The sequence below is a fragment of the Pholis gunnellus genome (genome assembly GCF_910591455.1).
Source record: "Pholis gunnellus genome assembly, chromosome: 3".
Lineage (NCBI taxonomy): Eukaryota > Metazoa > Chordata > Actinopteri > Perciformes > Pholidae > Pholis > Pholis gunnellus.
Window position 1 is genome coordinate 28,853,064 of NC_136529.1, and position 22,464 is coordinate 28,875,527.

General features: G+C 46.2%; 2 protein-coding genes across 2 annotated transcripts in view; both read right to left on the reverse strand.

Annotated features, from left to right (window-relative positions):
* Positions 1-2,364, reverse strand: part of LOC306694008 (dedicator of cytokinesis protein 3-like) — a gene marked incomplete at both ends in the record, with an annotated part of 93,052 nt that extends 90,688 nt beyond the window's left edge. The window contains one exon of the mRNA XM_079156702.1: positions 2,328-2,364. Coding sequence (XP_079012828.1) covers positions 2,328-2,364 — 37 coding nt within the window. The remainder of the gene's footprint in view (positions 1-2,327) is intronic.
* Positions 2,365-5,017: 2,653 nt separating this feature from the next.
* Positions 5,018-21,516, reverse strand: LOC306694009 (DDB1- and CUL4-associated factor 1-like). Its single transcript, XM_079156703.1, has 29 exons — positions 21,330-21,516; positions 19,593-19,789; positions 19,437-19,513; positions 19,255-19,328; positions 19,050-19,163; positions 18,495-18,632; positions 17,709-18,290; positions 17,102-17,203; positions 16,243-16,401; positions 15,778-15,957; positions 15,586-15,695; positions 15,290-15,389; positions 14,933-15,102; positions 14,619-14,743; positions 14,324-14,400; positions 13,323-13,484; positions 13,086-13,241; positions 12,007-12,645; positions 10,671-10,948; positions 9,981-10,179; positions 9,750-9,832; positions 9,568-9,652; positions 9,174-9,407; positions 8,766-8,859; positions 8,486-8,590; positions 8,283-8,356; positions 7,957-8,046; positions 5,909-6,064; positions 5,018-5,303 (listed from the first exon to the last, which is right to left on the reverse strand). Exons 2-29 carry the CDS (start codon positions 19,781-19,783, stop codon positions 5,163-5,165), a joined length of 4,695 nt encoding a protein of 1,564 aa, XP_079012829.1. The 5' UTR covers positions 19,784-19,789; positions 21,330-21,516; the 3' UTR covers positions 5,018-5,162.
* Positions 21,517-22,464: the final 948 nt, after the last annotated feature.

Below are 22,464 nucleotides of genomic sequence, written 5' to 3' on the forward strand. Positions count from 1 at the left end.
GAGAGTAAGGATCGTTGTTTTTACTGAAGAGGAGGTCTCAGGGGCACAAAAATACAAAATAGATATTAAAAGAGTAAAAGCAGCGAGTGGACATGAAATGATGTTCTCAGGTTATTAAGTCAATAACAGATTAATGGAAGCAGGTGTTGATGTAATGCAGGTTGTAGGTGTTAAACTGGACGGAATTGTGTTGCAGGTGTGTCTCATGTTTTGTTCAACACCTTTCTTGACTCACCTTATGGAGAGCTTTAATAAAACGTTTCCATCATAAAGATCATCATAAAGATCAAACGTGTGGCAGAGCGGTTGGATTGTGTTAAACTGTATCATGTGAGCATGAGGTGATAACTATGGAAGCACCAACCAGGCAGACCGATCACCTGTGGATCAGTTATCAGACATGAAACCTGAAACCTGAACCCTGTTTAGTCTGGACGTGGTCCGGAGTCATCGGCTCCTCTGTCCGTACGTTCGTAGTCCTGCAGTGAGTCAGTGAGTCGTCTCTCTGTCTCTTTAAGACATCAATGAAACATAACTACTGAGTATGTTAAAGACTTTACAACTTCTTGTAATGCTGCTAAAGAAAGAATGTTTGTTTACATACAAGAATAATATTAAGATGTGGATTATTTTCTTAATTAATTGTCTTTTTTTTCCACAATAAAACAGATAAAAGTATTGATAAGGAACCAAACCGATAATCTGGAGCAATAAGAGTCCTAGTACTGATGAGCATCACGAGATAGAACAGTGTCATCATGAGGACATCAGCAGATAACATGAGCTGAACCACAAAGACTCGTTTGATGTGAACTTTAATCTAAGCTTCATGAACATCACAACAACTAGATCTACAGACAGAGAGAGAGAGAGAGAGAGAGAGAGAGAGAGAGAGAGAGAGAGAGAGAGAGAGAGAGAGAGAGAGAGAGAGAGAGAGAGAGAGAGAGAGAGAGAGAGAGAGAGAGAGAAGAGAGAGAGAGAGAGAGAGAGAGAGAAGATCATCGGCTTATGGACCTTAAACCACCAACTCTCATCTGAAAACATTATGAAATATAATACTGATGAATAAATCAGAGACACCTGCACTGTCCATTAAACTGTGTGAATGTAAACATAGCACAGATAGTGAGGTCATCAGTGTTTGTTTGGTGGATTATTTCTCTGTTGTAACGATGCTTCTTGGCAATAAATCTTAAACCGTTGAAAGCCTGTTTAGTTCCCTTTTAAAGGTCCACGTGTGTGAGGAACGTGTGTTTGTGGGACGAGCAGCACAGCTGAGGATGAGGGTTGCGCTCATGAACAATTTGCCAAATCTTCTCTGTCAAAAGCCAACAGAGCGGTTCATCAGAGACGAGCTGCAGGATGTGGGAGAGGATGGAGCGCTGCAGCAGGCCTGACCTCTGACCTCAACCTGGTGAACACTTCAGCTGGTCCTGCCAGAGTGACCAACACAACTACGGTGGCTCACTGGAGACAAACGCTTTCTGAAGAAAGGGACGCATCCCACAGCAGTGTGTGAGCAGGCTGGTGACCAGCATGAGGAGGAGGAGCCAGGCTAGTGACCAGCATGAGGAGGAGGAGGAGCCAGGCTAGTGACCAGCATGAGGAGGAGGAGGAGCCAGGCTGTTGACCAGCATGAGGAGGAGGAGGAGCCAGGCTGTTGTGGCTGTGTGTGGTTCTTCCACACGCTACTGAGCCTCCTGTTTGTTAAATTAATAAATTGTTAAATTGCCGATATGTCTTGTTTCTTCAGACTTCAATCATCCACCAAACTTCACCAAACAAGAGTCAATGGCAGAATCAGCTGTTTGGTTTTGACAGAGAAGATTTGGAAAATATGTATTCCTCTGTTCATTAGACATCATTGCATCCTGTTCACTGTCTTTGCCCACAGTTTCTATATCCACATATGATACAGCTCTATCTCTCTCTATATCTATATCTATAGCTCTATATATCTACATTTGGTGCAACTACACAGCCCCTTATTTCAACAAGCCAATGAAATGATCCCAATGATCGTGTGCTGTATGAATGTAGAACATTAAGAGATATTCAGTACCTCAGACAGATTATAAACCCTGATCCAGATACTAGCATCAGGTCACAGAGAGGCCCGTGTTAGCTTCAGGTAACAGCCTCACATCTCCAACAGATCACCAGAGGACTTCTTCACACACACACTAGTGTAAATGAAAACGCACCATGAAGTGAACTCCCCACAGAGCCCACAGGCTCCTCTTTAGAAGCATCACAGAGGAACATGTCATCACCGCTTACTGCAGCAGAATGAAGAACACAAACACACACATCACGGAGGAACTCACCCACTCCGATCTTCTCGTCCTCCGTGGGAGTCCACATGATGTCCAACGAGCTAAATCCTCCACAAAGTGTAATCACACGACGCTGTCCTCATGGAGACCCCGAGGAGGAGGACCCGGAGAAGAAGACCACACAAAGTTGACTTCAGCTCTTCAGGATGACGGGAGGGAACTAGAAATAGAATCACTCTCCAGGTGTCGTTAAATGAGATGGAGTTTCATATCCAGTCAGGTTTTGGAGTGACGCATGGCGCAATGTGTGCGCGTGTCCATCTCCGCTGGAAGCACTAAAAGCGCTGCATAACAACCAGCAGAGTGTTTGAGTACAGACGCTTCAGAGGAGAGATCCTCAGAGACACACTTCTACTACAGCACCGGGAGGAGCTCCTGCAGCGCTGCGGACCCGCTAAACGGACCGTTAGAGACCGCAGACTGTCACACCACGGAGCGGGATCGAGGGCGCACAACGCTCCGAGCACATACCGGGAAAATATAACCGAAATAATGATCGCGTCTCTCCGTTAAGTTGCTCCCTCGTCTCTCGCCTCCTCCCTCCTCATCAGTGCAGCATCTCTCAGCCTCCTCAGCTCCTCTTCTCTTATTCACAGCCTGCAGCCTACGCACGCTCTTCTCCCGCTGCAGCAGCTGTCAAAGTTGTTGTGAGCGAGATGATGATGGAGGTAAAAAGATATAAATATATATATACATATATATAGAGAGAGAGTCCGGTCCGGTCTGTGCTCGGTGTCGGTGTATGAACCGACCGGGAGAGTCGTGCGCAGCCAGCAGCAGCAGAAGGGAAGGGAAGCCTACATCAGTTTAAGAGGATCAGGAGAATGAAAAGCTGCAGATGGAGAGAGTTAGAGAGAGAGAGAGAGAGAGGGGGTGGGGGCGAGAGAGAGGGGGGGAGAGAGAGAGAGAGGGGGGGGGAGAGAGAGAGAGTTAGAGAGACAGAGACAATGCGTGTTGTCTTTCTGCACCACCTGATCCTTAAAAGTGATCACTGGTGTCATGACGCACGTGCACATAGTAATTAGTGCTTTACGCACAAACGCGCGCGCACATGGACGTCTACATGTTGGACTCACCTCAACATGTTCAACATATAAACAGAAACACACACACGCGCTGTGCAAAGACACACACGCACGCACGCGCGCGCACACGCACACACACGCACACACACACTGTCAGAGTTAAAGTCTCAGTGTGCAACATGCGTGAAGAAAAGCACGAGACAGTCGTTGTGTGTATTGTGCCACCGTGTGGTCATTATAGGTCAACACACCATATTTCAGCGTTTTTAATATATTAATACCTCAACGTGGTACTTGAGTAAATGTACTTCAGTGATGATGTAACTAAGTTTGAGTTAAAGTGTCTCTGAGCTCAGCTTCACGATCATCACTGAGAATAAAAAGTTGATTAAATTGTGATTTATTATCTGCTGTAAACAAACTGTGGTGAACTTGTGATGACGAAGAGTTTCACACGCGGAGATTAAAGTGTAAACATTAGTCAGCGCAGCGTCGCTGTGAAGAGACGTCTTATTATTAAAACCAGCCATTTACAATTTATTAACACAATCTGTTACAAAAACGATTCTACGGCTCTGAAAAGCTGCTGATGGCATGAAATACAGATTCATTTTTTATTTAATATTACTTTTAATTTAGCTTGAACACAAAGATAATGTGCATTCACAACCACAACTCTGCAGTGAAACGGTTCAAAGGGATCGTTGTGATGTCAGTCTGCTGGTTACTGAAGAGAAGAAACATCTACACAGCAGCAGCGATGAAGAGCCAACAACAACAACAACAAGAACAACAACAACAACAACAACACATGCATTCAGCAAAACACTCTGCTGTCAGAAGTATGTTGCAGATTGTTTGTCGCGGTTTTAAAAGACGTTTAAAACGTCGTAAAGTTTCATGTTTGTTGTTCGACTGTTCAGTGAAGAATATGAAATCTGTTCTTATAGAAAATATAACTTCATCTTGTGTTGAAGACATTGTAGCAGCGGACTATGAAACCATAATAATAATAATATATAATGTGTCACATTAACATGTTTCACACGTTTAACATCAGCTGCTACAAACTAACAGGATTCCTTCACTGAGCGCTCTGAAGGTTTCACGTCGTCCTCGACAAAGACGAGAGTGACATGAAACTCATCCGGTCCATGAACGACTCAGTGTTGAAGGTGAACGTGTCTCACAGGTCAACAGACCAGCGGAGGTTTGAGTTAACGACCTTCTAAAGAACACAAGTTATGATTTTATGAAGTGAACGTTTGTCTTTGATCCACGACGTTTTAATCATCATCTCTGCACGTCTGAGGTCACGTTGGCGTGTTCGTCTCTTGGTGTGAACTGAACTGGAGGATCATAAACGTGTAGATTATGTTGCTGTAAGACGAGGAAACCTCAATATGAACCGTTCACCGGCTTCATCACAAGATCTGGTTTCAAAACGATCATTTTATAGAAAAACAAACGTGTTTTAAAGAAACTGTAAGAAGTGAGGCGACGACGTCACCACGAAGTGAAGCCAGCGGACAAACAGATTCATTATATATATATAAATATATATATATATATATAAATAAATAAACATGAAAGCTTCCATCAGAGGTCAAACACGATGAATAATTCTCCTGAAACAGTGTTTTCATCTGAATGATCTTAAATATTTATTCATCATCACAGTCCAACGTCTCTAAAGTCAGAATATAAAGAGAAACGTTTCTTCTGTAAATGTGAACGTCGGTGAACTCGGAACGTTTACGACAGAATTCAGTTTTTAAAAAGAGAGAAACATTCCTCGTTGTCAGGACGACCAGCCGTCACGGAGGTCCCGAAGGGTTAAAATCTCGTCGTCGGTCAAAGAGTCCGACTGGTGGTCGCTCGGGTACGGCGGGTCCGAGTCCTCCGAGTCCCCGTCGCTGTCAGAGCCCAGAAGGTCTGCAATCTGAGGAGTAGAGAAGAAGAACGCGTCAGCGTGGAAACAGGAAACATCTGGACCAGCTGCTCACACGTTGAATTAAAATATATTAATATCTCGTCGACCAACTGATAAAAAGAGTTTATACTCAACATCAAGAGAAAGAATAGTGGAGGAGAATTTAAACAATCACCAAAGCTTCACCGTTAATCACAGCACTTAATGTCAGATTTTAATCTTTCCGACGGTCCTTGAACACATCACGTGTGATAAACACTGTGACCAAAACGAAGCTTAATTTGTGATTCCACTTAAAAAACACTTTATTCTTCATGTTCTCATTGAAAGTCTCCACTAATGAAGCGTTCACTTTAACCAGACGGTGTAACAACATTAAATTGTGAAACTATGAAGTCATGAAAAGAAATTCAACTTGTTTTCTTCTTTGTAATGATGATGTCATCATAACGGTTGTTCTCACTGAAGACATGTTCTCGTTCTCTCTACTTCTATCATGACGGTTCATAGAGGAGCAGAACTTTATGCTACAGAGAAGATCAAGACCACTATTTGATATATACGACACATTTAACTCATCCTTCATGACTTGAAGGAGAACATCGGGGCGTCACCTCTTCGTCTGTAGGAGAGTGAGGTCCGTCCCCGTTTTCCGGGTCGCTGTTATTGGCCAGTTCCTCTATGAGCGGGTCAGTGTCCATATCATCATCATCATCATCGTCATCATCATCATCTGAGTCTGAGGAGTCATCATCGTCCTGGTCTTCATCCTGGAGGACGACACAATAGGTGTGTTAGTATGACTCAGAGGAAAAGAACGACGAACACAAGTATGTCGTCTGCATACAACCAGAGGTACGACCAGAGGTACGACCAGAGGTACGACCAGAGGTACAGCCAGAGGTACGACCAGAGGTACAGCCAGAGGTACGACCAGAGGTACAGCCAGAGGTACGACCAGAGGTACAGCCAGAGGTACAACCAGAGGTACGACCAGAGGTACAACCAGAGGTACAACCAGAGGTACAGCCAGAGGTACAACCAGAGGTACGACCAGAGGTACAACCAGAGGTACAACCAGAGGTACAGCCAGAGGTACAGCCAGAGGTACGACCAGAGGTACAGCCAGAGGTACAACCAGAGGTACGACCAGAGGTACAACCAGAGGTACGACCAGAGGTACAACCAGAGGTACAACCAGAGGTACAGCCAGAGGTACAACCAGAGGTACAACCAGAGGTAGAACCAGAGGTACGACCAGAGGTACAGCCAGAGGTACGACCAGAGGTAGAACCAGAGGTACGACCAGAGGTACAGCCAGAGGTACGACCAGAGGTACAACCAGAGGTACAACCAGAGGTACGACCAGAGGTACAACCAGAGGTACGACCAGAGGTACAGCCAGAGGTACAGCCAGAGGTACAACCAGAGGTACGACCAGAGGTACGACCAGAGGTACAACCAGAGGTACAACCAGAGGTACAACCAGAGGTACGACCAGAGGTACAACCAGAGGTACAACCAGAGGTACAGCCAGAGGTACAACCAGAGGTACAACCAGAGGTACGACCAGAGGTACGACCAGAGGTACAACCAGAGGTACAACCAGAGATACAACCAGAGGTACGACCAGAGGTACAACCAGAGGTACAACCAGAGGTACAGCCAGAGGTACAACCAGAGGTACAACCAGAGGTACGACCAGAGGTACGACCAGAGGTACAACCAGAGGTACAACCAGAGGTACGACCAGAGGTACAACCAGAGGTACAACCAGAGGTACAGCCAGAGGTACAACCAGAGGTACAACCAGAGGTACAACCAGAGGTACAACCAGAGGTACAACCAGAGATACGACCAGAGGTACGACCAGAGGTAGAACCACTAAGACTGTGACGGACCGTTTATTATGGATTACATTTCTGACGTTGTGTTTCCGAAGCACAGCTGAATAAATGCACTTCTTCTTCTTCTTCTTCTTCTTGTTGAATGTGTTGTGTTTTTACCACAGACTGTATAAGAAGTGGACGTAGTCGTTGTGACGTTTGCGGACTGATGTTTAGAATCCTTGAGTTCGGGATTTAAGTCGTCGCCATCTTGTTTTTATCAACCGGTGAACAGGAAGTGAGCATATCTGGACTGAGGAGGAGTGACGTAGAGACTTAGACGTCTCTGGTAGAGACCTGTCAATCACTGTGTAGCCCCGCCCTAAAGCATCCCCTGCTTTATGGTCTGTGTGACTCTAAATGGACCATCATGCTGTATTGAAGAAGACTTGAAACTAGAGATTGAGACCATAAACTCATGTTTACAATGTTTACTGAGGTAATAAATCAAGAGAGAAGTAGAGTCATTTTCTCATAGACTTCTATACAACCAGAGGAGTCGCCCCCTGGTGGACACTAGAGAGAATGCAGCTTTAACACATGAAGCTCTGACTTGTGGTCTCTTGTATTTGGCGCTATGACTCATACGGTCTATTAAATTGACTATTTATATTACCTTTAGTTATATGTGCATTACTCTGCACTTCTGGTTAAACTGTGTATTCTTGTACTCTGTGCAACACTAAAGAAGAATCTAAAACACAAACTAGACATTTGAAGTGTTGAATTGTTGTCCACACTTCCTGTTCTGAGACAAACAAACATCTCCGTCTCACCTGATCGTCGTCGTCTCCTTCTTCTGCCAGTTTGTGTCGTCCGACCTCGTACAGACGACACACCGTGTCCAAGCTCACCGTGTCCTGGTTCTACAGCCGACCAGGAAGCAGACAACACAACAAACATTTGCTGCTTTTCTTTGTCTGATGAGATCGTAAACCGATCTTTGAACGAAGGCGATTGGTCGGTTTGTAAACTACATTCACAGTTGGCTCCTCCTCCTCTAGTGAGCGAAACTCATTTATCTCCCGGATGCAGTTAATGTCTTCTGCCCCGTCGGCAGACATAACAATCTTTATAACAATGTTAAAACATGTTGACGCACCTCAATGACAGCCAGGTAGCAGTCTTTAGTGTCGGTGCACAAGTCAAAGATGTTCCTCTTTACGTCCACAGTGGCTGAAAAACAAGTTCAAGTTCTTCATCATGAATTGAAACCACGGTAAATCAAATCACATAGAAACGTTCTGTAGTTCTGTATCCGACCAATAGGATTTCAGTCTGCAGCAAACAGGAAGTGCAGCCTACCGATGGGCTTGTAGTCCGTAGCGTCGAAGGTTCTGAAGGACGAGCCGAAGGGACTCTTCATCTGCTGGTCCATGGCGTCATCCTCATCATCGGCTTGCAGCATCGCTGTGTGTGTGTGTGTGTGTGTGTGTGTGTGTGTGTGTGTGTGTGTGTGTGTGTGTGTGTGTGTGTGTGTGTGTGTGTGTGTGTGTGTGTGTGTGGGGAAGCAGACGATAACACGTCAGTAAGAAGTGACACACTCGTGCTGCTCTGACGTGCGTTGGTGAGCGTCTCTCCGTACCTCCGTACATGATGGTGGCGTTGCTGTTGAACACCAGTCTGCACTGGTCCAGCGCCGGGACCGTGTGCAGGAGGTGGAAGGTCCTCAGGTCCCACTGACGCCGACCGTCAAGGCCGACAACCACAAGGTATGAACGGCCTCACTCTCTGTGCACATTTTCATTTCATAATTCTCTTATTGGAAATATTTAAAGACTTTAAAGACACCAGACTCAGGACACAGGAGCTGCTGCTCTCTGATCGGTTTGTGTGTTTGGTGAATCTGAAGTAAGCTAAGCTAAGCTAAGCTAAGCTAAGCTAAGCTAAGCTAAGCAGCGGCTTCTCATTTATCGTAAAACATTGAGAATGGCATCAATCATCTCATCTAAAAGCAGTTTAGAACATGAGACCCGGCGGGATCAGAGGATACGACCTCCGTGTTGACGATGACCTCCAGGCCGTTCGGGTGGAACACGCCGCTGATGTTCATGTTGAACTTGTCGAACTTGTGGATGGCGCCCGACGCCCGGACGTCCCACAGCACGCCGTCGTTCAGCACCAGGTCATCGGTGGGGTTGAAGGTGGCGCAGTTCCTCTTGTAGTTGTTGGCCAGAGCGGCGTCGTTCAGCGTCACGGTCTTCTGACCCGTCTGGATGTCGTAGATCTGCGGCACACGAGACACACGAGGTGGAAACAGAAGCTGGATGATCTGTGAAGGCACGCTGTGAGACTCGACCTCTGTCTGACTTTTGAAATGTTTTAGTTTGAATTATTGTTGTTTTTCTGTTGATCAGATGTTAACAGAAACACTTCAGGAGACATACGTGAGCGACTTGGTCCTCGGTGCCGATGACTTGGTCCTGAGAGTGTTTACTGAACTCCACGTAGTGATCGTTCACAAACGAGTTCCTGCGACACAACGAGGACGCGTCAACGACACGGACACACACCGAGAACAAAGGGTTAAACCCGTGTGTGTGTGTGTGTGTGTGTGTGTGATACTTACTTCAAGCTGAAGACACCGTCCATACTCCAGAGGGCCGACAAGGGGACGCTCCAAGAAGCAGAGGTGAGCAGCAGCTTCCCATCCTGAACACACACACACACACACACACACACACACACACACACACACACACACACGTTTAGTCTCACGTAGCATCGTAGCGTTAGCCTCTAGCATCACGACCTGGTGAAGACTTTGAAGCTCAGGAGGAGCTCAGAGTGGTTGACTCACCCTGGAGGGCTCCAGGTGTGTGATGGCTGACGAGTGGCAGGTGTAGTTGGCCTCCTCCTCTCCGGAGAACACGTTGTAGAACTTGAGGTGACCCGAGCAGGTTCCCAGCATCAGGAAACGCTCGCGGGCAGAAAAGGCGCAGCAGGTGAAGCCGCTCTCGTCTCCGTCGCCCTCGTGGAAGACCGACATCGGACGAAACCTGAGCAGAGGTTTGAACACATCATGTTCTCGCCCTCAGTAATCTGTTCACTTTAACCACATTCTGTTAAAAACATTAAACTATGAAGTCATGAAGTCATGACTGATTCATCTGAGACCAACAGTCATGTGACCACAAGAGAGGAGACACTCTGAACTACAGGAAGAGGAGAGGAGAGGAGAGAGGAGAAGAGAGAGGAGAAGAGAGAGGAGAGAGGAGGAGAGGAGGAGAGGAGAGGAGAGAGGAGAGAGGAGAGGAGAGAGGCTGAATCATGTGAATAGTTTAATATTTATAACCTGTAGAGACTCCGTTTATTTCTAACATTGACACAAACGTGTTGGATTTATAGATTACACTGTTACTGTTCTGCTGCTCTATGGAGCTTCATGATGGAAGCAGAGAACGAGGACTTCAGAGAGAACAGAGGACCTGGACCTTCGTGGTTCAGAGTGTTGACCGGCGTCAGCAGACGTACGGAGCGAGTTCACTACCTGCTGAAGATCAGATGTCGGTCCAGACAGCCTCGGTCGACGCCTCCGTACTTGGGGTACAGCACGCGGCTCCCCAGGCGGGCGGTGAAGCTGGTGGAGGCCTGCCTCCTCTGCTTGGGCTCGGGGCAGCGGTGGGGGGTGAACAGGGAGAAGGGGGGGCAGGTGGTGACGGGGTTGGGGCAGCGGGCGTGCTGCTCCCTCAGGTACTCCGTGATGATCCGGTCCAGGGTCGGGGGGGAGGGGAGGTGGCGCTCCAGCTGCTTCTTCATCGCCGGAGTCTGATTCAGAACAACAGGTCACGAGGTCATTCAAGATCACAAGAAACCAGAACAGGAAACACAACTTTCACCATCAAAAGACCTCCTTTTACTTTGTTACAGTCATTTATTGGGTTTTTTTCTTCATAAAACACAAGACTGTATTTTATAGATGAAAACATCTCATCATTATTATTATTAATGAAGTAGAATAATGTGTTTAGAGCTTTGATATGAAACTACTGGATGTATTCTAGTCTGTCTGCACTACGGTCCACCGCTGACCTCTGACCTCTGACCTCTGCTGAAGGAACACTTTGATCCTGAGGACCTCAGCGAGGCTTTAGATGTTCTTTAGGACGACTGATGATTTATAATATATGTTGTTTTTCTGTTAATAAAGTGTTAAAATGGTGTAAAATGTTCTCAGAGACAAAAGTTTACTGTGGTATAAAACAGAGAAACGTGAGCTTGTGTGGCCTTCTGCTGGATGAACTGTAATAATAATAATAATAACAATAATAACAATAATAACAACAACAATAACAACAATAATAATAATAATAACAATAACAACAATAATAATAATAATAACAACAATAACAATAATAATAATAATAATAATAATAATAATAATAACAATAATAACAATAATAATAATAATAATAATAATAACAATAATAATAATAACAATAACAATAATAACAATAATAATAACAATAATAATAATAATAACAATAACAATAATAACAACAATAACAACAATAATAATAATAATAATAATAATAATAATAACAATAATAACAATAATAATAACAACAATAATAATAATAATAACAATAATAACAATAATAATAATAATAATAATAATAATAACAATAATAATAATAATAATAACAATAATAATAATAATAATAATAATAATAATAATAATAACAATAATAATAATAATAATAACAACAATAATAATAATAATAACAACAATAACAACAATAATAATAATAATAATAATAACAATAATAATAATAATAATAATAATAATAATAATAATAATAATAATAATAATAATCAAACATCACCTGGATGAAAGCACCGTGGTCAGACTTCTGCTTCAGCGCCCGCAGCTTCTTCCCTGAGCTGCAATGAGCCGTCGGGCGTTCCCGCGTGAACAGAATGCGTCCGACCGGATGCGAGGCCTGACCGTGAGACGCTGGATGAGGAGGAGGAGGGAGGAGGGGGGTGGTAGACGAAGAGGAGCACGAGGGGTGAGGAGTGAGGAGGGAGCGGGAGGAAGAGGAGGCGACCGAGGAGACGGGGGAAGATCCCACGTGGCCGGCGACGCGAGCGGCGATCCCGACGGCCAACCGGCAAGTCCTGGGAATCATTGTGGAGGAAGAGGAGGAAAGAGGAGGCGTGATACAGGAGGAGGAGTGAGGACAGAGGGAGCCGGCCGGTAAGTTGGCCTCCTTGGCCAGCGTGTTGGCCGTGTCGTGGAGGCCTTTGGCCACCAGGTGGTTCCTCATCAGCATGAAGAGCTCCCTCTCGGAGAAGGTGATGCGCGACTGGGCGACCACGTTGGCCCTCTGCAGGCGGGCCAGCGACACGTCGGTGCCCATGAGGAGCGGCTTACCGGACACCCGCTCCGTCAGCTCGGCGGCGTAGCGGCAGAACCGGACGTGCTCGCTCCGCTTGTCCTGCAGCACCGGCTCCTTCATCAGCTGAGGAGGTGAAGAGAACACCGGAGTGTTAAAACCTGGGACTGAAAAAGCAGGTTTTACTTTAAACAAATCGCCAAAACTTCACCGTTTATCAGCCGCGAGCAGCAAAAACAACAATCGTCTGATAATAGACGATAATAATAATAATAATTCTGACATCCGAGGAGAGGAGAGAGGAGAGAGGAGGAGAGAGAGGAGAGAGGAGAGAGGAGAGGAGACGAGAGAGGAGGAGAGGAGGAGAGAGGAGAGGAGACGAGAGAGGAGAGAGGAGAGGATGGAAGTAAAAAAGAAAATCAAAGAACTTCAAGTTGTTGTTCTTGTCCTTCATGATGATGTCATCATAACTGTTGTTCTCACTGAAGACATGTTCTGGTTCTCTCTGCTTCCATCATGACGTCCTGATCACATCATTGTTATCGGTGCGTCTGCTCTCGGCTCACCTGCTGGATGTGGCTGCTGGTGAACAGCGGCAGTTTGCTGATGATCTGTCTGATGGCCGAGCTGCGAGAGAGTCCGACCAGAGCCTTACAGGCCAGAGCTCGGATCAGGTCCGCGTCCGTGATCGGCATCTTCACCGACAGCAGGGACAGAAGCACCTGGACAGACGAGAGACGGGGGGTCAACCCGGTCCAGTGTTCTAATATTTCATTCAGAGGGAAGAAAAGCCGGACGCTCACCTTTATCCCGTTGTTGTTCTGCACCATTTGCCACATGTGGGCCAGCACGCCGTTGTGGGGCGCCGGCGGCTGCTTGTGGAGCGACGGCCACAGGGTGGCGACGGCAAACGCACCCACGGTGTTCAGGCTCTGGTCCGGAGCGCACACACAGTTATTTATCACCTGGTGGGAGGAGGAGGAGGAGGAGGAGGAGGAGGAGGAGACGGGATGAAGGGCGAGAAAAAGACACAGAAAGAATTCTAATTAGACGGATAACTGTGCTGAAGAAGGGCCAGCGTGTGAGATCTAGTGGCATCTAGTGGTGAGGTTGAAGATTGCAGCCAACTAAACGCCCCTCAGCTCAGCCCTGTGGGAGAACTACGGTGGCCTGCAGGGAGTGATTCAGTATCTTTAGGAGTTTATTACTAGGAGGAGCTACTCTTATCAAGAAGTGGTCGTTGGTTTGTGGACTGATGTTATGAAGCCTCGAGATCAGCGATTTGTCCGTCGCCATCTTGTTTTTATCAACCAGTGAACAGGAAGTGACCATATATGGACTGAGGAGGAGTGACGTAGAGACCTGTCAATCACTGTGTAGCCCCGCCCCTAAAGCATCCCCTGCTTTATGGTATGTTTGACTCTAAATGGACCATCATTTACTAAATGAACATCATGCTGTATTGAAGAAGACTTGAAACTAGAGATTGAGACCATAAACTCATGTTTACAATGTTTACTGAGGTAATAAATCAAGAGAGAAGTAGAGTCATTTTCTCATAGACTTCTATACAACCAGAGGAGTCGCCCCCTGGTGGACACTAGAGAGAATGCAGCTTTAACACATGTCTCCTGGTCTGAATCGATGCTACTACTGAGGCACAGCTATGCTTTGAGCTAAATGCTAACATCCTGATGTTTAGCAGGTGTTCTCTTTATCAAGAGAATCACCAACGAACGTCGCTACGACCGCTAGCGCGGCGAACAGAAACATCATCAGTCACCGGCTAAAGCCGCGTGCTTACTTGTAGCGCAGACTTCTGGATCTCGGCGTCGTTGACGAACACTTCGCCCTCAACGACTCCCAGAATGATGCTCATACCTGCAGCGGACGTGACAGACACACACACACACACACACACACACACACACACACACACACACACACACACACACACACACACACACACACACACACACACACACACACACACACACACACACACACACACACACACACACACACACACACATCGATGCACATCCAGGACAAATGGATCCAAAAGGCTGAAACTGAAGGGAACCGAGAGCTCTACTGACCCACGGTGGAGACGGACGACCTGGTTTCGTCCAGAACCTCCACGGTCTCCGCCAGCACCAGCTGGACCTTCGGGACCACCACCAGCATGGCCATGATGTCCAGGACGTAACGCACCGTGTCGCTCCTGGACAGACGAGACACAAAGAGACGGAGACAGAAATGAAAGAAAAAGGATCCGGTTTGACCTCTCAGAACACAGGCGCTGGTCTACCGCTGCCTCCATCAAGGGGTCAAAGAGGTCAAATGACCGACTCTCTCGATGGAGTCTGGTGTCTTTGATGAGAGCACACATTCAGCATCGCGAGCTCTTTACCTGCCGTAGTAGGTCCTCCAGTCACAGGCGGCCGATATGAGCTGCAGCATTAAAGGGACGCAGGACAACTTGTAGAAAACCTCCACCGGCTCCCAGTAGAGCTGAGGAGGTCCACACTCGATGAGGAACTCCATCATCTCAATGACCTGCTCTCTGGTGTACGTATACGCCTGGAGGGGGGGGGAGGGGGAGAGAGAGAGAGAGAGAGAGAGAGAGAGAGAGAGAGAGAGAGAGAGAGAGAGAGAGAGAGAGAGAGAGAGAGAGAGAGAGAGAGAATGAACACACTGTTCTCTTTGTTCATCACTTCCTTCGTTACGTTTCTGTTCAAACTGATGCTGACGACACAGATAGAGGAACCTTATAGAAGGGCTGCTGGGGAACGACGGTTCCTTCGTCTGACGTGTGCAGAGACTGTTTCACCTGCTCAGCCTTCACCGCCAGGTGAGCCTCAAAGTACCTGAACAAAGACATCAAAGACCGATGAACGCTCAGAGTCAGCTCACACACCTGCAACACACCTGCTGCGTAACATGTATCGTTGTGTGTGTCGGATCAAAGGAGATTTCATTTAAGGTGAAACTACGAGCACATCTCTGTCAAACACAGCGTCTGTGAGACTGTTACAGGTCGGTTTCATCGCTGTGCGGTCGTACCTGCGCAGGGCCATGCAGGTGTGTTTAGCCGTCTGTCGGTTGGCAAAGACCTGGTCATCGCTCATGATGGACACCTCGTCCTGTGTGGTCAGGATCTCCAGAGTGCTGACCTGCAGCGAGAGACGGTTCACACGTCACAGCCGATTCACAGATAACACTCGTAGCGGCGGATGTTAACGACGGAGCACGGACCAGGTTGACCAGCCGGCGCAGGCCGTCCTGGTGGTCGAAGAGCTGCAGCACGGCTCTGAAGGAGAAGGCGATGGAGAAGAACATGGTGGCGTGGCAGACGCCCGACGCGTGAGACGACTCCAGCAGCCACAGAGCGTAACACACCACGTCTGACAGCACGCCGTCCGGCAGCGTGCACACCTGAGACACACGGTCAGAGAAACACTCGACACGATCATCATGAAGCTTCATCTACCGGACCAGCAGCCCAACACACTGAAAACACACTGAACTCAAAGGGAATTAGCCTGAAATCAACAGAAAACAGTGTGTGTGTCTGTGTTCTGTCTGTGTTCTGTCTGTGTGTGTGTGTGTGTGTGTGTGTGTGTGTGTGTGTGTGTGTGTGTGTGTGTGTGTGTGTGTGTGTGTGTGTGTGTGTGTGTGTGTGTGTGTGTGTGTGTGTGTGTGTGTGTGTGTGTGTCGTACCCTCTCCAGAGCGTCCTGGTTGTAAGCCAGGTAGTATAAGCAGAGGGAGACTCCGGTTGCAGCCATCGAAGGCCTCGGGATCCCCAGAAGCTTCTGCACTCCTCCATGAGTGATGAACTCTGCTGCAAACTTCTTATGGAGGAGCAGAGAGGCCAGATACTGGAGAGGAGAGGAGAGAGGAGAGGAGAGAGAGGAGAGGAGAGAGGACAGAGGAGAGGAGACAAGAGGAGAGAGGAGAGAGAGGAGAGGAGAGAGGAGAGGAGACGTTGTTCTGAATAATCCTCATAGAGAGACATCTGACGTCTTCACGCCGCTAACAGCACCATGAATCACTTCTATACGACAGGAACTCATCGATGACACTCAAAGCTTCTATTGAACCTAAATGTCCCGTTTAAAGATAATCGGTGCAGCTTCTCTTTGTGATGCTTCTTCTTTATTTTGATGGAGCTGAACTTCAGACATCCTGCTTTCATAAAAAGACGAGACGCAGCCGAGTGAAGTTCATCTCATCCTCCACTCAGACTCTCTGTGGGGGGGCAGATCAAAGACAGCACGGCTGCTTCAAGGCTGTAACACACTGGACCTGTTTACTGCTTTACAAAGGAAACTCACTAAATCTGTTACTCAATGCTTTACGAATGATCATTATGTGACAGTTTATAATCGATGAGTTTTAAAGAGTTTACTCGTATTAAACTTCGTATCTGACGTTATTCTGCTCATCCTCCTATAAACAGAGGATGCTGAGTGTTGCATTCAAAGACCGTCAGATGTGAGAACAGTGATGACGGGTGACATTTAAACTGGGACAATAATAAAGTGCATTACTTGTACGAGTGACTTTTTGAGGTCTTACCAGCAGAGCGTCAAAGGTCAGCTGGACGTTCTTGGTCTCTCTGAGGTCGATGTAGTTCATCAGCAGCGAGCGAGTGTCCAGCTGCATGAAGACGGCCAGCAGCTGAGTGCAGACGAGAGGAAAAGATTAAGAGACGGACGTCTGAAGACGCTCCAGAGAGTCATGAACACACGTGTGTTATTATTCAGAGGAGGACTCTGAGTTCACATCACGAGGACTCTGGTGGACTCATCATGGTGCTCAAACAATGAAGCGTTAAAGACGAGACCTCTTCAAACACACGTAGCTCCTCACGGCCCGTTCTTCATTATTTAGTGAGGAGCGAGTGTGTGTGTGTGTATGTGTCACACATTTTCTTTAAACATGTGCATCAACTACACCGTTTATCAGAACCCGTCGTCATCATCAGATTCTCATCTGTCAGACGGTCCTTGAACACATCATGTGTGATGAACATTTCAGTCACAAAAAGCAGCAAAAGGAAGCTTCACATTGTGATATTTAAGTGTGTGTGTGTGTGTGTGTGTGTGTGTGTGTGTGTGTGTGTGTGTGTGTGTGTGTGTGTGTGTGTGTGTGTGTGTGCGTGTGTGTGTGTGTGTGTTCTAACCTCCTGGTAATCTCCCAGCGGCGTCAGATACTGCAGGATGAGCCTCTGCTCCGTGGCCGGGCTCAGCGGTGAGAGGCGGTAGTCGGAGCCAATCACCATCGAGCTCACCTCGGACCAGGAAGTGCTGCTGCCGGCTGGCTGGTCGCTGGAATCGAAGTGTCTCTCCTCCTCCTCTTCCTCTTCCTCTTCCTCCTCCTCCTCCTCCTCCTCCTCCTCCTCCTCCTCTTCCTCTTCCTCTTCCTCTTCGCAGGAGGTGAGCTTCTGCTTGGCCTTCCTTCCGTTCTGCATCACTGCCCGTCTCTTCCTTCCTCCTCCTTCTCCTCCTCCTCCCGTCTCCCTGGAGGACGCCGGCCTCGCCTGGTAGACAAAGTCTGGGAGAAGCCGCGTCGAGCTGTTCTTCTGGGTTCTGGGTTTGACCTTTGACGTCGTCCTGCTGCTCCCTCCCTCTCCCCCTTTCCTCCCTCCTTCCTCCCCCGTGTCCTCCCCCTCCGGCCCGGAGGTCCGGGGGTCCCGAGGTGGATTCTGGGGCGTCTTGGCCTCTTCGGCCTGCAGCTCGTGCAGCCGCCGGATCATGATCGGAACCTGGACGTTCAGATTAAACCAGAGATGTTGTTAGAATCACGAGGAGCTTTATTCAGTCAACAAACGTTCAATATGAAATAACCACACGGCCTCCTGTGTGTGTGTGTGTGTGTGTGTGTGTGTGTGTGTGTGTGTGTGTGTGTGTGTGTGTGTGTGTGTGTGTGTGTGTGTGTGTGTGTGTGTGTGTGTGTGTGTGTGACCCACCAGCAGCGCGTTCTCGTCCCTGTAGCTCGCTGCTACCTCCTGGTTGCTCATGGCTCGGGCTAACAGGCCCGTAGAGAAGACGCTCAGCGGTGGCTCCGCCTCTCGGGCCCAGCTGAACAGCTTCTCCACCAGACCTTCCTGTCACATGACACAGAGGCTAGGTGACCAAGCGTCGCTAACACGTTAGCATTTAGAGAGTCAACGCTGAACCGATGTCTTTACAACACACCACAATGTAGTCGAACACATATTTAAGTGTGTATTGATGTGTGTGTGTGTGTGTTTCAGGAGGGAAGACGTTCTCTGTAACATGTCAACATGTCACAGGACTCTTTTGATTGGCTGCAGGTTCCTCTGAAACTCGCTGCCTAAAGTCAAAACGATCATCGTCAGCGGACATGAGACCTGCTGGGGTGAATCTGAAGTAACATTTAAAACACTAAAGTCTCACAACAACACACACTAAGTGACGGAGGCAGCTGTAGAGCAGCTCCTGTGTTCTGAGAGTCTGGTGTGTTTGGAGGGAGCAGAGACGGTTTTAGGTGATCTCTTCACCTTCTCCTGGAAGACGACGGCGGTCTCCAGACCCGGCACGATGTTCTGCAGCAGGCGGCAGGCGGCGGTGTTGAGGCTCAGCTCTCCGCTGGTCATGATGTACGTGTCCATCAGCTGGAGAACCAATCAGAGCAGATCACCAACATCAATGCAACCGCTGAAGTGCTGCTACATTCAGAATAGAAGAGCAATGAACGGTCCTCACCGCATTAGTGAAGTCGTCATTCATGAAGAGCATCTTCAGGAGCTGTCCCAGCATGCAGTCTGGTTCTGCTCGTCCTGCACGAACCAATCAGAAACATTAACTGAGCTTCATTTACAGGCTAACAGGCTAACAGGCGGCCTGTGGCACTAAAGGAGTTCTTTATAAGAAGAGATGATGAGGACCTGGATGACGGTCGTCAAACGGGTCAGGATCCGCTTTGTGGTACTCTCCTGTCTCTCGTTCAATCAGCTCAGACATTCTGTGGGAGGCGAGAGACATTAGAGAGGAGACGAGAGAGACGAGACACGAGAGACGAGAGATAAATCACGAACGCTAACTTAGTGAGGATGGACACCAGCTGCTCCGTGGTTCCCTGCTGCGCCTCCTCCCATTCGTCCAGCAGCGCGGCGAGGTCCACCTTCGAGTCCACCGCCATGGCGGCCGACACGGCCGCAGACAGCGCAGACGACAGCGCAGACGACAGCGCAGACGACACGGCAGCCGACTGTTCTTCTTCTGGGGAAGACATCGATGCCTGGAGGACAGGAAGAGGGACAAGTAAAGAGAAGGAGGGACGAGCGAGGAGGAAGAGGACGAGTGAGGAGGAGAGAAAAGGAGCAGAGTGAACCGTGACGTTGAACTTCATGAACAGGTTTTACATCGTTGATGTTGTCGTGTTGTTTGTACAGTTTTCTGTATATTTTTATGTGAATTTGCAGAAAAATGAAAAGACTAATAATCTAAACTTTGTTTCCTTTAAAATAAATGCTGTCGGGGCGTCGAGGTACGCAGGAGGAGAAGAAGAAGAAGAAGAAGAAGAAGAAGAAGTTCAGGACAGTGACATCAGGGGAGGAAGTGAAGAAACTTCCTTTGTTCATGTTTCATCGTTATTTTAACTTTTAACACAAAACTAAAAGAAACCAGAAAGTCTTTCATCAACAGGTTCTGATGCAGATCTGTAGTGATCTTTATAACTTTACATTCCTGTCAACAGAAACGGACTCATAAAGGTTTGTATGAATACACAGTATAGATTCATGTTTGTGTCTGCTGTCAATCACACTTCTGCTCAACACAGAAAACCTGATTCAAAGCTGCTTCACTGTAAATAACTGAAGAATATTTATTCAGATCTCGTTAATTCACCAACGTAAGAGCTGCTGTTCGTCTGCAGATGTTTGCAGTTCTCACACAGACGACTGTTTTATGTGATTTATTATTCCATCACTCTGCATATTGATGTCGGAAACATCTTTATGAACGTTGGAATAATTCTTTCCCGTCACGTGAATCATCTGTACTGAGACGAAGCTCAGTAATATCATAAACCATCATAATGATGATACATAAAACATTAAAATACAAACAATATGTAAAGTAGTTTAAAGTAACGCCACTAGTATAAGATATAACATATTTATATACAAATATAACAGAATTATTAGATGTTATCAGTGCAATAGTATAAGATAGCATTTAAAAATAAACATATTTACAATAGAACATGATAAACAAAGAGTTAAAATTATTAAATTATTATTAAATGACATTCTGCATAACGAGTACTTCTAGTAGTTTTAAAGTGTATTTTTAAGAAAATATTTTGTACATAAAGTATAAAGTTATGTTAGTTTGTGCACTAATGTTACATGTTTTTATATATTAAATCTTAATATGTTCTATTTGTAGTACTGTGTTGATTGTTTGATCTCATGAACTGTCCACCAGCTCAATCTCTGTTAATAAACGTTCTGATTCAGTATTTTGATTTAAATTCTTCTGATGAGTTCAGTTTCATAAAACTCACCAGATGTCTGAGTTGTCTGAGCTTTTAGCTAACGATGTGACAGTTAGCAGTTAGCTAACTGTGCTAACTCGTGAGTGAGTGTTGAACGTTCGTAACGTAACGAGTGTTGAACGTTCGTAACGTCTCGTTCGTGTGTAACGTTCCTCCCGGTCCTCCGGTTAACGGGTTAACGTGTGAACGGGTGACTAACTAGCAGCGTGTCGCCTCATGTCACACAGACAGCTCCAGCTAGCAGCAACTTCACTGTTTCTAAATGTCACAAACTCACCTGAAGTAGAGCTGCTTCTTCTTCTGCTGCTTCTTCTTCTTCTTCTTCTTCTTCTGCTTCTGCTTCTTCTTCTACGGTGGTTCGCCTCACTTCTGATAACTGTGTTTAGTTTTTTTGCCGGAAAGCAAACAAAACGTGTTCAGAAAATATGAAAAAAAACAACTCTCACGTTTATTTTCAAAAACTTCTCCTCGGCGGCTGCGCGCTACGTCACAGAACGGCGGTCGACGTTTGATGACGAAACACGGAGAAGCCTCCTGGTGGGACTTGTAGTTCAGAGTTCTGATCGCTTTATTTAACTTTTAGAAAGAATATCGATATCATTCATGATTTTTGATCATTTTGACTAAAATAATTAAATAAAACAACTTCATTGACCCAACTGTCGCGTTCAAACATTTCCTCTGAATACACAACCAGAAACATGTTAAAACTTATTTAATTCATTTAATATTAATCATGTTTTATTACAACTGCTGCGTTTATGATTATAGAAGTTTACACAAAGTGGTACAAACTTCTTATAATTGTGTTAAAGTTTTAGTTCAAAATTAAAATACATTTGAGTTTAAAACGTGCAAATAACTGCTAAAAACTTAATTACCTATTAAATATCTTTTATATTTATTTATCATTTAGTTTATTTTCATTACTTACCATTCTATTTTGTATGTATTTATATTTTATACTTGATTTACTACTCAGAATGAAGGATCTTCAGTGTTCAACCTTCTTCTTCTTCTTCTTTGTAAATCTGTTGTTCAGTAACGAGCGGGAAAATAACGTTTACTTCAAGATTATTACAAATGTTTGTGAAACATGATCTCTGAACGCATTCTAACCCTTATTAATGATGTAAGTGAAGTACTGATCCATCAGTTGAATGTAATATCTGATGTTTAATCTTCATTAATGCTTCATATTCGATGACATCACGTTTGTCCTTTAAGAACCTCGTATCTCTATGAATAGAAACACATCCACATGTTCAGGTCTCAATAAACTACTTCGGTTTGTTTTCACCTTTTCAGAAGTTTCACAATGAGCCAAAGTTAAAATGCAGATTCATTATGAAGCGTGATTGAGACTGAAACACGTCACATCAATAGATGAACGAGGACAACACAACTACACA